This window comes from Temnothorax nylanderi, unplaced genomic scaffold (genome assembly GCF_030848795.1).
Source record: "Temnothorax nylanderi isolate EJ_2023f unplaced genomic scaffold, tnyl_v1.0 TNYL_tig0046_pilon, whole genome shotgun sequence".
In the NCBI taxonomy this organism is placed as follows: Eukaryota; Metazoa; Arthropoda; class Insecta; order Hymenoptera; family Formicidae; genus Temnothorax; species Temnothorax nylanderi.
This window is the reverse complement of record NW_027249108.1, coordinates 943,124-958,168: the sequence shown is the minus strand read 5'-3', so window position 1 is coordinate 958,168 and position 15,045 is coordinate 943,124. Positions and strand designations below refer to the sequence as shown.

The window sequence follows — 15,045 nt, the reverse complement described above, 5'->3', positions numbered from 1 at the left end:
GTGAAATGAGGGTCAATGAGTCAACCATTTTCACACACAAAGACACACATCCAATATAACTCCTATCTTTGAGTAAAATTAGTTAATAAATTAACCGGGAAGGAAAAAGTACTTTAGGACACATAATAATACATGTACGTTTTTTATTGTTTACTTGTATAAAGGTTATAAAACTTAAAAATATGTATAACGTGTGTTAAAAATCGATTCCGTTAATATCTAAAAAAGCATCTATCGCGCGATACATCGTGCAAAGATTTATTTCGCGATTTCAATGAATCATTACTCAAGTACTTTATATATATATATCTATATTTTTTAAATTTGTATTGTGAAGCAGACTTCTTCATGGACGGTATCTCGAAATGTTACGCGCACACGAATGCGTTTTAAGGGTTTGTTTATCGTAATAGTGCCTGTGTATTACGTCATGTAATAAATATTTTCTGTGTCTGAATGGCTATAAAAATTTGCCGTGCGAATTGTGAATAGATGACGTTTGAAGTCCAAGGTAAGCCCTTAAAGCACCAGTGTGACGCGTAATTACATTAACTAAAACCTAAATTTCAATATATATTTTATACCTTGTAATATACATATTTAGTGCTATGTTATTAAAATAGATCTTTGATGTTTGTCTGAAAACAGATACATATTTATACACGTAATTGTATAACTCTCGAGGCACTATCAAGGGACGGCATAAAAATCTTTTCATACACGCAAGTATGTATATATAAACAGGACGGTATCATTGTCGCTTACTCGATTTTATGAATCGAGTTGGAATACATCTGTTTATCCTATCCTACTATTTACACATTTTGCCGATCACATTAATGTCTTGTATATCTCTTTGATTGATCTTTTTATATTCGAGGATTGAAGCGATATAAAACAGAAGTTTATCTCTAAGTCGGAAATATTAACGAGTACTACGAAGGCACGATCTTCGACTGATAACTTCGCGAAATGGAATAAAAAATATTAAGGAATGATCTTCAAGATGCGAAAAAATGGAACAATTTTTGAAAAGAAGCAACATTATGTGTAGCTTATTAAAAATCTGAAACTAATATATTCTTTTCGGTATACTCTATGAACACTTTTGCCATAATTCTTTTGGTAGTTATAGTTAATAGCGTAATTGACGAAAATCGCCAGCTACAACTATTACACTTGATTATTTGTACTTCAGATGCTTTGTCTCCAAAAGTACGATGCCCTAGCAATGTAAAAAATACAAATTTCAGACATTCTAAGACTTAAAAAAACAGGACGGATATTTGTAAATAATAATAATCGTTAAACAATACAATAAAAATGCGCGAAATTGCGGTAATATTTTCAGAAATAATTATTTTCGATCGTGCAATCTTACGACATAATCGGTTTTGTGCGTTTTATAATTCAAAAGTATATAAATAACACTACTTTCTACAACTATATCATAAGCCTTCGAGCAAGTAATAAAATATTAATTGTTCTTATTTCACTCTTGACAATATATGACCTAAAGTATTTACTGGTGCGAAAATATGTAAAAATAATATGAAAAGATCATGAGATTTTTATAATTGCAAAATATATCCTATGCTACACAGATTGTGTACCAAAAAGATTCTCAAAACGAGTATTGCATACAAAAATAGTAGTCGAAATTACTAAAAGTGATTATCTTCATTGGAAAAAGAAATCAACGTTAAAAACTCGTTATTTTATATTGGTCATTGCGCACGCGTATCATATTTGTAAAGTTATACAAAACGGTTCTTCATATTTAGAAGTGAGATTCGTGGACATGTACTACATTCTGATTACCGTATCGTTCCATATTTGTTCTCCGTTAGCAGAGGCAAATCATGGCAATGGAAATGGGTAAGGATCGAATCCTTTTACTTTTATGTTACCGCTAGCCGTCGCCGAATTGCTGCGTTCGGAAGTACCTCGTTAACGTGACGACGAGCGACGCGATGAGCAGGAAACCTGCTGGCGTGGTTAAAAGCCTAGCAGCATTGTAAATTGGGCAGTAGGGACACTGGGAGCTGCCGCAAACCTCGCATATATTTAATGTGTATGTAGGCAGTGCATCAAATATAGATTCGTTGAAGCGTTCTGAAATGAGAATAACGAATATGTCTCGATACGCATATCAAGCGTGATAAGCAAGTAAATTTTAAATATATAATGAGATATATTTATAAATACCTGGCGCATAGTAATCGTAAACTCGAATAGAAAGGTATCGCGACATATTTGCGACCGGATACCAACGTTCCACCGTGAAGTTCACGCACGTCTCTTCGTTGTCCAGATAATCGAAGTAGAAGAGCACTTTCCTTTCTTGGAAACGTGCTCTCTGGAGATTCCTCACCCGCTTCGATAGGATGTACCTGTCCAGATTTTGCTGTTGGATTATGTAACCGGTTGGTACGGCTACATCCAATACAGCCATACCGGAACGAGCAGATTCATTGAGATTCGTCCATCTGTGCGGGAATGCAACGCGTTTTTACGAGCGCAATGACAATGGTGAAGACTTTTTAATACGATTGTATGCAATCTCACCTTTGACAGCTAAGATATGAAATGTGAGACTGATTTCTGCCATGAAAATTCGCTCTGGTGACTAGATCGAAGGCTTTAACCGGCGGCTGAGTTTGGAATCTCTTTATATCCACATTGTACTGCACGTGCATCTGCAGAATAGCGTAGCCCGCACCCTTCGCCTGTACTTTCACGGTTCCCCACGCTTCCGGGATCTGAAAAATGATAATCGTGCGATTGAGCGTCATTTTGTCACTGTTTCGAAGAATATCAATACCAGTCTCAAAATGTTACGTACCTCAATAGTTTGAAGCCTCGCTAGATTCTTTTCGTTAACGGTCAACGTCTTGGTCTTCCCCGGCAAAGCAGTAGCCTCTATCGTTACCGTGAGCGAACTGACGTCCCTGATTCGCGACCTCACGGTATACTCCATTAGTGCCTTCATCGCCCAAACGGTATCCTGAGTGGAGGCCCATCCGCCGTCCGTCAATCTCTGCGCGTTCAGCCACTTCACTATCGGCTCTATCATGATCTCTTGCCGGGCGACGTAAACGAGCAGCGCGTACGCAGTTGTCTCTATGTTCTCCGAGTCGTACTCGTAGGGTAAACGTGGCAGCAGGAAGGGCTTCTGATTCTCCATCTTGTACGGAGGAAGCGGCACTTGTTCTCTACCCCAGTACGTTAATCCGCCTTCTCTCCGTGCGTGTCTCGTCAGGATGTTGAAGGCTTGCTCGGCAGTCGAGGCTTTCGCCACCAAGAGTGCATAGGCCACTAATGCTATCTCATAAGGCTTACCGCGATCCTCCAACAGCTTCAGGTTCCTCTCCAACCATTTGATAGCGTTAGCCGCGCTTAGAGCCACTTGAGAACCTAGGCCGCCCGTCAGGTCCTTGACGCTCTCTAGGGTGATGAGCACATGAGCGGTGAGAGTGATGTTTCGATGGGTAATTACGTCGTTTCTATAGTTCAAGGAGCTGTTCATCTTCCGATCCGGTAGCCAGGTTACCTCGTAGAATGCGCCCTCCGGCGTCTGATGCTTCAATATCCAAGAAACTGCCTGGGCGATCACCTCAGGATCAATGTACAGGTAGTTCTCCCACTCGTAGAAGCTGGCCTCCTGGAATATCCGCGCGCAGAACGCCGTCAACCAGACACTCGGCATCGACTGGTTCCAATCACTACGGAAAAAGCTGAAAGACCCATCAAGATTCATGAAGGATAGCTGTCGCTGATAGCCAATGTTCATATAGTAAAAGCTCTCCTTCTCCTGGGTGCGATTGCGCTGGTTGATCAAACGCATATACAGGGTGGTGTACATGTTGGCGGCGAAACTGAACATGTTCTGCTCGGCGCAGTCAATAGGCAGATTCATAAGGCTTGTCGCGTTCACCGGCATCGTCGGGAAGATAGGTCCCACCACATCGCCGACCAGACTGATGGTCGCTTTGTTAGATCCAAATACGTAGTAACGGTTCTCGTCGTATGGTATAATCGGCGTCTCGGTGATGTTCACATGCATGTATTGGAACACGTAGGCGCGATTGCTGAGATCCAGCAGGATCGACTGGTGCCGATACTGCGCCACCCCATCCGCCTCGACGTGTAGAGTGCGTGTCACCGAATCCTTGCCGATCAAAGTAGTCGCGTAGACGTGCACCTGAATGTCGCCGAGTCTCACCGGTACGATGGGCAAATAAACGATGCTGGCATCCTGAGCGGGGATCCAGATGAAAAATTGATGCTCGCCAAAAGAGGTGCGCGGCTTATACGATTGCACGATGCCATTGTCTTCAACGTGGACGAACTTGTAGTCCTTGGAGCCCGCCAAAACCACCGTCGCCTCGATATTGTAATGCATGTAATTGAAAATGGACACGCGAATACCAATTTGCTCGCCCTGTCTGCTGTGACTCGGCATCTCCACGTTTATGTAGAACGGCAGGACTCCGGTATATGGAAGTGCCTTCGGCAACATACCGAATCCGATGCTGGGCGACATACTGAACGCGGTGACCATCCAGTGTACCGGCCTTCGTGGTACGTCCAAGTTGAAGATCTGTCGGCCGTGCGGACCGATGTTGATATCCTTCCACAGCCAAACATTTTCGTATTGCCTCTGGATCCGGTTGAACCGCCACTTGCGGAACTGTGCCAAGTCAGTCGCGTTCCGATCGACGCATCGCGCCTCGTCCGTGCCGTCCTCGCAATCAAATATGCCGTCGCATCTCTTGTCCAGTCTGTAGCATCGGCCGGTCAGGCACTCACCGTATCCCTGCGTTCGGTTGCAGAGATCGTGCCGCCGATGTAACACGGCGTCCGTGAAGACGACCAGGCCGATGTAATCAAACGTGCGATTGACGTCGATGCCGAAGGTGGAAGACGGGAAGTACACCATCTCGTCCGGATCACCGTCGTGATATTGCCAAGTGTGCGTGTGCGTGCCGTTGGTCTCCTCGTCGAAATGAGCCATCTTTGAGATCACGTTTGCATACGTCAGCTCGTTGCCCGCCTGCATAGAATAGAACGACCGATCGATACCTGACAGAGCAACGTAGGCCCCGGGTTCGCCGTAGATGGCCACTTCAACGCGCTCGCCCGTCCTTGCCTTTTTGTTGTTGATGAACACGGTAAAGTTGTTGCGCGAGATTCCGTTCACCGGGAAGGTCAATGAATCTGCGATGACTTCGCCGTAGCGGCCCACGTAATACACCACCGCCGTTGCGACGGGAGCCATCTCAGGGCTCAGAGGAATCGCGAAAGTCTTTATATTGTGCTGCATGCTGTCCTCACCACTCAGAAGTATTATACCTTTGGCCATGATAAGATAGTTGAAGGCGTCAATGTAGAAGTTGGTCTGTACGTGGAATACCATGTATTCGCCGACTTTGGGCTTTTCGGTGGACGTTGATATCTTGATGTGCTTCATATGCGGAGATTCATGAACGAGCAATAGCAGCTCGGTTTCCGCTCTGTAACCCTCGCCGTCAGTGAAGTGCGCGTGGACTCTCATGGAGGCGATGTCGTTCAGAATTTGATTGGCGCGCTCGGCGTCGTTCTCCAGCCCGAGCTGTTTCCTGAGATCCATCTTTATAGTCCATACGTCCGCGTGTTCCGGCGTCGCTCTCGGGTATTGGGTATCGATGTTACGACGTCCACCACTTCGCATCTCGATGTCCGCGCGGATTTCCATTATAGCATCCCTGAGTTGCCTGGGTTGCAGCGGCGAGTTGTCGTGAAAGGATGCGACCAGATTCAAGGTGAACGGCATCGCTGGCTTGAAGACCTGTGGAGTACCGCCAAGGAAACGGACCTTCGTGGTGGAATTGAAGATCCTCGCCGTAGAGTAGCCGACGATGACCTCGTCCAAAAATCTCTCGCCCACTGTTGCGACCACGGTGACTTCCAATCCATCAGTCGACGGAACGAAGTTCAGCAATTCTTGCATAGGATATCGGAAGTGGTACGTTCCATTGAAGAACCTTAATACTGGTATTCTCTCCTCATATATATTAAGTATTCTAAACCACGATGGATAATACTCGTTAAAGTTGAAGTATCTCTCAACTGGTTCGATCGCCATTTGGGTATTGCGTATTCTCTCCAGTGGCTTGAAACTAGCCTTCAAAGTCAGATTACCCCTCACCGGCGCGCCCGAGGTGTAATTCGCCTGAACGATACCGTAAATGTAGGGATCGTTGTTAAAGAAGAACGCCGGCATCGTGACGTTGACTTCAAAACGCGTTTGATAGTACTCTTCTACGAGGAATGTATTCTCCTCCACTTGATTCTGCGCTATTACTTGCACGATCCATTCCCCGAAGACCGGTTGATCAGAAAGCTGGTACGACAGCGACACTGTGCCTAAATTGCTCTGCCTGCTGAGCCATCTTCTCATAATTCTTCTGTTCGGATCCAACATGTACACGTCCACAGGATTGTTATAGGCTTTTAACTCCGTATCTATCGGGATTGTTCTGAATCGTACTGTTTCGCCCTGCATGTACATGGGCTTGTCCAACTGTATAAAAATAGTCATAGAGCGTTGCGAGAATATCAATTTGGTTTCATTCAGAAAGGCTTGGCCGCCTTTCAAATTGTTGTACATCCCTTCCACGCGCAAGTTATAGTCGCCACCCACGGAAGTAGGTGGCATACGCATCAATAAGGTTTCAGGTATGCCCTCCTTTACTTCTTGATAGTCTGTCGCTATTTCCACACCATTTCGCTGAATGGATGTGCGCACTGTCATAGGCAGCGGACTATGAAGAATGTTTACAGCAACCCTGTACACTTGACCTGGTCTAACCATGCGAGATGCAACTACAAAGTACGTGCTGAAAATAAGTTAAAAATTATTCATTACGTTAAATCATCTTTACATAAGGTTCTTTTTTATCATCAGACTCAGCGATACTTACGATTCTTTAATTATGACATTCTCATTTTGGCCTTGATTCCGGAATCCAAAGCCTGTATTCTGATCCCAGTCCGATCCATCGTAACGATTCCATGGAAGCCTAGGGGTAGATTCCGTCGATTCCTGGGTGAACTGGCCATTTCCAGAGGCCAGGAATAATAGGAGGATCCAGAACATCTTTTCTGAAATATGCGATTCATCATTCATTTATATTCCATGAAAACGTTTGAAAATACTTTTGAGTCATCTCTCAGGTATGCCGCAACGTGTCAAAAACCAGAAGAATATAAAGATCAACTCATGGGCAACGCGAGAGCGGCGATTGTAATTGAAACAGTGTCAATTACACTTAATTGTTCCCCAGCGAGATTAAAAATCCATGACGTCGTAAATAAACACAACTTTTGACACATATACCCGTCAACGCCTTTAATTGGCTCTTTACTGGCGGTACGCGTGACTCTCGTTGGGCGCGGTCGATTTTCTGCGTAAATTAACGAAATGGTGAATTAACGAGTAGCTCTCCGGCCGCTGCAGCTGTCTATACGTCAAATATCACGCGGGGAGACGCGTTAAAAGCGGGATCTCTCTCGCGGGGGGGTTAGGGCTAGGGCAGCGCGGGGCGGTCAACGCCCAAACGCGCATTCCTCGAAACGCGTGTCATCGGCGCTCACCTCGGGATCGTGATATCCTGGTGGTCGAGTAGAATCCGCCGTGTCAGCGAGTACCGCGCGCGACTAGCATCACCGCGTTCGCGCGTCTACGGACGACGATACTCAGAACAGAGCGTCGAGCACGTCGGTTACACACATCGCGCGGAAACTCTCGGCCGAGAGGAGTGGCCCGTTGCGAACTTGTATTTTGTCGCTGGTGACGCGCGAGCAACGGCAATCCGGAGCAGTGATGCCAGAATCAGCCTAGAGAAATTCTATACGCTGGTTGTAGTTTCATGCTATAGGTCGATGGTTTGTTTCCCCAGACCTAACCTAACAATTTTTTTTTATTCTTTATTCGTAGATTTATTACGTTAGTTGACACTTTCTGCACTTGAAACGAGATAGATATAACTCGGACATTGGAGAGAAAGAAAAAAGATAAAGAGACAGGAAAACACACAATAAAACAATTACAAAAGCAAAAGGTGTGTTCTTTGTAGCTGCACTGTGTTCTACTTTTTTGCACCTAAAATGAGACAGAAATATGGGTAGATGTTGGTGAGAGAGAGAGAGAAGAAACAGAGATGAAGAGCACAAAGATTTCAACTGCAAAGAATGGACATCTACTACGTTTACGCGAGCTTTACTTCTGTAGTAACTTACGATAATTCCTTCGCGTAAACAGGATTTTTCTTCGCGTAAACGGGATTTTGTAGTAACTTACGATAATTTACTTCGCGTAAACGAGTGATTTATCGTAAGTTACTACAGAAGTAACGTTCGCGTAAACGTAGTAATCGTGATGTTGCGTGATGTTGCGTGGCTGGGTGCACCACGGTGTATAGGGTGACGCGAATCGACATCGATCTCGCCGCGCGATTCAGCGGCGTGGATATCTTATTTATTATTTGAACACTGTATACGATTTTAAATAACGTCGAGGTTGGTCAAGGTGTACCCGTGGGTGTACCATTCAACATGCGTATCTCGAACCACGTTTCATGCTTTTTGCAGTGCTGTCTCCCGTAGATGTCTGTTTACCGTGATGGATAAACCGCCTGAGAAATTACCGTGCAAAACGCTAACGTGAGTCTACAGTCTGGCAGCTTACGATGCCTTATTGCAATAGCTCGTGAAAATAATTAACTAATTAAGATTATTAGCGATTTTACTGACACTGCCCACGTGTAAAGAGAAGTCATTCTACATTTTAATTGTAGTGAAAGATTTTTTTGTAACGTTAGAAAAATAAAAATTTATTTTATCGGTAGTTAACTCTTGAATCGAGGTAAAAATTGCGTCGTTTGTTTCATAAAAAATTATAATTAGTTAATAACGTATACGTTCAATAATAGACTTAATTGATTGAATAAAAATTAATACTTTTTTTTTCACAAATAGAGCCAAAGAATTGTTATGCAGCAAGGGTCTCAGTAATTGCATACTGGAGGATTTGGAGAGATCCTTGAAAGCTTTGCCCAGAAGTGGAAAGAAGCATTTTGAACCTGATAACTCTTGGCTCCAAAATGTTCAGATTGAGAAAGGGCTTAAGAATCGTAGGGACTTGTTAAATATCGAGAGGGTCGAACGTATCTCGGAATTGGCCAGTGCCGAATGGCTACCGTCTCAGAAGAGAGCTCTTGTTACTAAAAGATCCGGTCAAGACTGGAGTAACTTTGGTCTGGAGAAAAACGGTTTCCTATATTTGCTACCGGAGGAAGCATTATTTCTCATGGAAACAGTACGTTTTCTACAATCTGTATAATATCTTGAATTTTAATTGTTTCAATCATTACTTCAAGTTTATTTAATTTTACTTTCTTGTATTTAATATATAGAATTGTCTCGAGCTCATTTGGAATGGGTTGTCATGTTCAATCCAGCAAGCATACGAGATCTTGATTGATGACTCAGCATGTACCCTGGAAGAATATAGAGTTTATAGTCAATTGACACGCTATGGCTACCGTATACAGCGCTACTTCTATGAAGAGTCAGATAAATGCAATAGATCGGATGAACCTACTCCCATTAAACGGAAAATTATTGTTGATCCTGAGACTGGACTGAGAATGTCTGACAACCAACCACGGAATAAGCAAAGCGCAAACAAATCAAAACCAACTTTAGCGAAGGATGTGCCGGAGACCTCAGATAAACCTCTTGTTAGTCTTAACATAAAAGACCGTGAAAATACTACTGTAGGAGAATCTGTAAAACAAACAGTACGTAATCTAGTAGACCAGATTGTGTGCAATATAGAAAGTCATGAAAATGAAAATAAACCAGCCACTTCCCGAGAAGCTGAAAATAATGTGACAGAAAATGATACAAGCAGCGAGGAAAAAAATCGAAATTCTAAACCAGAAATAATTTCCGACGAGACTTTGCTAGGCAATATCAAAATTCTCAGAGACACACCGTGCAAGATATCAAAGTGGCCGGGCGCTCGTATTCAGCGTAATGTTAAGCAGTTGCCTAAGAGGAACGATAAAGTATCGTCTCCGGAAATTTCTATAATCGATTCCAATTCTACGGATGAAAGTCCGAGGCATGCAGAGAAACGGAAGGTGCAAAATGATGATTCACATGCGAAAAAGTCCAAGCACGAGGTAAGATAACTAAGTACGCATAGTGCGCTGCAAGCTATTTGCTAAAAATAAATATGCTTTTTTCTCTCTTCAGGTGATTGAGTTGTCTGACGATGAGATCCAGGAATTACCACACTGTATGACAAGAATGGAAATGTTGAATCTACTACCAAATATCGCCTTTCAATCGGAAATTAACGAGAAAATTTCCAAGCGATATATACCGCATAACATAAGGCCTCAGAGGAGCACGTATCAATACAATCGGACGATGATTTTAAACATGCAGGAGAACGACAAACGAGCGCGACAGAATTGCAAAGATAATAGTAGGATTAACGGGAGACAAAACGCCTCTCACTCTAGGAGCCCACTCGCCGTTAATAACAGAAGCTCTGTCTTTCAAAATCGACGTACACTCTTGCGTACCCCATCGCAATCGTTTTATTCTGTAGATCAAATGCACGGAACGAACATTAGCTTGCCTTATGCGTACAGATTTCCGTTCAATTACCTTCCAGACGTTTATTTACAGAATAGAGTCACGCAGAATGTATTTCACAATTTATTCGTCGCTTTTGGGAATCACGGGAACGCTGTTCAACAAAGAAGTCTCACCATACAGATGAACAATTTCATGATGCCGATGGAGGGGTATCGAACGAGGCAGTTCTTCACCGAGAACCAAGTCCGACACGGTTTCTATCAGAATGTTTTATGGCAGCAGAGATTTTGTCAGCGGAGAACGACGGAGAACGCATTGATCCACGGCAATGTGCATTCTGCTGCAAGACGACGACACGATGATGCCAATAATCTAGTCGGTCACGAGATCAGTAATCGGCCTTCCTTTACGACACGTTTAGGAGTTAACTCGTGGACAGAATTGAAGAGAAGATGGTCCGAGGAAAAAACCATCACAATCGACGATGAAGATTATAAAAACAAGAGCGAAAGCGAGGAAGATTGCACTGAAGTGCAAGTCGTGAAGTTTGTCAATCCTTTGGTCGGCCCAAGAAACGCATCCTCGATGACAGAAATCTTCAGTAAGCTCGCTATAATAAAATCAGCACCGGAAAGAATCGTTAGAAGGAAAAAAAGCAAATCTAAGATATCGTACAATGTGTATTCCTGTACGCATCATTATAGAAAGGCGAATCCTGGTCAACCACTGTACAGCCTGGTAGTGATAAGGTATTATCTTTTAATAAAAAAAACAGATATACTTCTGTGCATGTCAACCTTTGGTAATTTCCAATTAAATTGCAGGAAGGAAGACTCGATTATCCAACCTGTCGAGTTGAATCGCCTACAACAGGATGCGAAAGGTTCCCAGATAGTATTAGCATATGTGTCAATGTCAATATCGTACATTCAGCCGGGTATTATAACGATGCCAAACGTAATTTAATTTTTTGTTCGAGTACACTTAATTGGTTGGAATTATTTTGGAGCAAGCGAGGTGTCTATGTCAAAGATTATCCTGTAAGATCCGAACTTTTTTTGCTACCTTAATAAACTTTTGTATACTTATAAAAGATGTGTACAATACTTCTTCAATTTTAAGGAGTTACATACTTTTGACAGGCTTAAAACTAGGTAAACCCTATCACCTAAAATTTGTTTTATATCTTCTGAAACACCCTGTGGTAAACCCTCGGGAAAAATTAGGGGCAAAATTCGGCCCTTTTAAAAACAGAACAGTGCCGACCCTTTCCTTAGCAGCGTATACCTGCGCGCCAGTTTCTAGTTTCTAGTTTCTACTCGACCGCGTTCTAGTGTCTGGCTATAACTTCGTTATTTTTGTGAATTTTTCAATGAAAATTGGAAAGAATACTCTTCAAGTATCTACTATCGAAAATAAAAAAGAAATTAAAACATCGATTTTTCTGACCCTACCAAAGGTATGAAATCTCTTGATAAAAACGAAAGAATTGATCAAAATAAACACTGTATAGGGATGACAGTGTTATCATATACATGTATCACATTACATGTATATGTATGTATGAAGCTATTTATATTCATTTTCTAGAAAAGAGATAAAATCTAGATAATAAAATTTGAGTATGTGTTTAATATATGTCGAACATTGATATGTCAAACTATTACTACGTTTACGCGAGCGTTACTCCTGTAGTAACTTACGATATATCACTCGTTTACGCGGAGTAAATTATCGCAAGTTACTACAAAATCCCGTTTACGCGAAGGAAAATCCCGTTTACGCGAAGGAATTATCGTAAGTTACTACAAAAGTAACGCTCGCGTAAACGTAGTATATGACATGTCACTTCAATTGCTTTGAGATATATATACTACGTTTACGCGAGCGTTACTTCTGTAGTAACTTACGATATATCACTCGTTTACGCGGAGTAAATTATCGCAAGTTACTACAAAATCCCGTTTACGCCAAGGGAAATCCCGTTTACGCGAAGGAATTATCGTAAAAAATACAGACACACACACACATTTACGAATCTGCGCTGTGTTTACAATGTGCGTTGCGCGTTGCGCTTTCGCCACTTTGGTTCGGTGATGTATCGTATTATGATACGTACTGTGATATTTTACAAGTAGGTTCACCGATTGAAAAGAAGTGATGGAAGGCACGGCGCGAAAGAAAACTCGGAAGGAAAAACCTGGTGTGTCCAAAAACGATGGTGCAGCACAAAGCTATGATAGAAATACATTGGATCCGAATATCTATCTAACCTACGACATCCTGAGAATTATCTTTCAATATTTAAACGCCAAGGACTTAGGACGTGCCGCGATGGTTTGCAGGTACAACGTGCCTAATATTAATGATCCGCGCTCGATTTAATCTTAAACATTTATTTAATACGAGCAGAATAGTATCGTTTCTATATCATGTGTGTGTGAATGGACATGAACAAGATTTGACTTACAAATAATCTCTTTGTGGCGTTTTATGTTATGTTTTTAAAAGTGATAATGATAGAACTATAACTATTAATGGTAATATTTAATATCATTCTATCTGCTGTACTACGAAAAGTACATGGCATTGTAAGCTGAACAAAGCATAAATTTGAGGAATTATTCTTTTCAGGTCCTGGTCAGAAGCTGCAAATAATGAGAAATGGACAAGAGGTCCTTGTTGTTTCCTACAGCAAGATTACACACTGCGCGATTTTTTTCATAATGTCAATAATATAAGAATTAAACCATCGGCAGGATTCTTTTTTATTCCTTGTCACACGCCACGTAATATAGAAGGTATATATTTTGTTACTTTTTTTATCGTATTTTCTTTAGTAAGTACAGATACAAATTTTGGAGTTTTATAAAAATATGAAATGAATATGAATGTATTAATACTATTTTGATACTAATTCTTTTATTTCTTTTCCTATTTAAGTCAGAATAATATGGAATTGTTGAAATCAATCTTTTATTTCTTTTTAAGTTCATATAGAGGATATATATATAAATTGGCTACCTGAACATTGCAAGGCTATAATGTTATATAGTGAAGGTATTATTATGGATAATTACGAAATGGAGTCACGTCCAAGTATGGTGTGTGCGTTTTTACCACAAATCCCGAACGTGAAAATAAAATTGTTTGAATCACTTGAAGTGGGAAATTGTGCTGTACAAAAAGCAATTGGAAAAGAAGCTAATTATCGGGAGATAATTAGTACAATTGTTGAGCATGAAACATCTATATCAAATCACGAGATATCTACATGTTTTATGTTATTCTGTAATTACAATGGTCACAAAACAGCAAAACATTGGGCCTCAGCCGTGCAACAAAGGTATAATTTATATTTAATCCAAGCAATAATACATATTCAAATTTACTATTCAGTAGTCAAGTATGTCCAATACTTGTACAATACTGTTGTACAATAATTGATAATACTTGATAACACATGTTTATTTTTCTTTACATATGTTCAGGAAAGGAGATAAAATTGTTTCTGTATGGGGTGGTGTGGTGCAAGATATTTACGTGCAACGTACATATAAAGAGAAACCGTTTCATAAAATAGATGTGCCATATTGTGTTGCTGTCCTGATTACTGGTCCTATACAGACGTGGTCCACGATTTTGGATATGAAATGCAACACAAAGGAGCAGGTCGAAGAAAAATTAAAGTTATTTAGGGATGAAGTGAAGTTAAAGAAACATTCCATAGGATTTATGTTTGTGTGCAGAGCTCGCGGAACTACAATGTACAATGAATCTAATGTGGAATCAACGATATTCAAAAGATTATTCCCCAAGGTACCCTTAGCAGGTTGCTTTGGCTATGGCGAATTTGGAAAAAATACTATCGTTGATGAAGTAAACGAAGAAAGTGAGTAATCTTTTTCTTTCCTTCTTAGTGAAAATACCGTCTCCCGATAGGTCGATGTATAATTCTCATTTTGTTTTAGAAAATGACAAAGAGGAACGTAAAAAACGTAAAAAATCTAAATCTTGGTATAATGAATTCTCTACTGTGTTTTTGATAATTACGTATGGTTGACGTTTTGAGGGAAGATATATATGAGTCGAGTCCTGTGTGCTGCGAATATATTTTATCATTCGTGCATTGCTAGTTTTAGGTCTTGTATTCACTCATCTTTTTCTTTGTTAACAAGACGTGAAAGCAATTGCCTCGACATTCACAGAACAAAAACATACAGCGAACGTAGTAGCAATAAATCCGAGTACGCAAATTGTACATTGTACCTTATTCTTAAATGTAATCTGCGAACGCGCGTTTTCTACGAGTCCTAAAGTGATGTTACCGAAGAATAAGAAAACAAGTTATAATTTATGACAAATATATTATGTTCGTACTACACATGT

The 15,045-nt window shown here is 41.2% G+C and overlaps 3 protein-coding genes across 4 annotated transcripts; 2 read left to right on the top strand and 1 right to left on the bottom strand.

Annotated features, from left to right (window-relative positions):
• Nucleotides 1-126: 126 nt before the first annotated feature.
• Mcr (macroglobulin complement-related) lies at nucleotides 127-7,876 on the bottom strand. Its single transcript, XM_071705413.1, has 6 exons — nucleotides 7,639-7,876; nucleotides 6,966-7,146; nucleotides 2,846-6,881; nucleotides 2,569-2,762; nucleotides 2,209-2,489; nucleotides 127-2,115 (listed from the first exon to the last, which is right to left on the bottom strand). The coding sequence occupies exons 2-6, from the start codon at nucleotides 7,139-7,141 to the stop codon at nucleotides 1,913-1,915; spliced, it is 4,890 nt and encodes a 1,629-aa protein (XP_071561514.1). The 5' UTR covers nucleotides 7,142-7,146; nucleotides 7,639-7,876; the 3' UTR covers nucleotides 127-1,912.
• Nucleotides 7,877-7,910: 34 nt separating this feature from the next.
• On the top strand, nucleotides 7,911-11,749 carry Tsen54 (tRNA splicing endonuclease subunit 54). Of its 2 annotated transcripts, none has more exons than XM_071705416.1 (6): nucleotides 7,911-7,929; nucleotides 8,635-8,706; nucleotides 9,022-9,361; nucleotides 9,459-10,232; nucleotides 10,306-11,405; nucleotides 11,481-11,749. In XM_071705416.1, exons 2-6 carry the CDS (start codon nucleotides 8,666-8,668, stop codon nucleotides 11,620-11,622), a joined length of 2,397 nt encoding a protein of 798 aa, XP_071561517.1. In that variant the 5' UTR covers nucleotides 7,911-7,929; nucleotides 8,635-8,665; the 3' UTR covers nucleotides 11,623-11,749. The 2 variants fall into 2 exon arrangements, with proteins under 2 accessions (XP_071561517.1, XP_071561515.1); XM_071705414.1 differs by lacking the exon at nucleotides 7,911-7,929 and adding an exon at nucleotides 8,224-8,562.
• An 815-nt stretch (nucleotides 11,750-12,564) lies between these two features.
• On the top strand, nucleotides 12,565-15,040 carry LOC139772078 (F-box only protein 22-like). The gene is made up of 6 exons (XM_071705421.1): nucleotides 12,565-12,713; nucleotides 12,795-13,001; nucleotides 13,291-13,457; nucleotides 13,648-14,002; nucleotides 14,148-14,548; nucleotides 14,628-15,040. The coding sequence occupies exons 2-6, from the start codon at nucleotides 12,817-12,819 to the stop codon at nucleotides 14,717-14,719; spliced, it is 1,200 nt and encodes a 399-aa protein (XP_071561522.1). The 5' UTR covers nucleotides 12,565-12,713; nucleotides 12,795-12,816; the 3' UTR covers nucleotides 14,720-15,040.
• The last annotated feature ends 5 nt before the right edge of the window (nucleotides 15,041-15,045 follow it).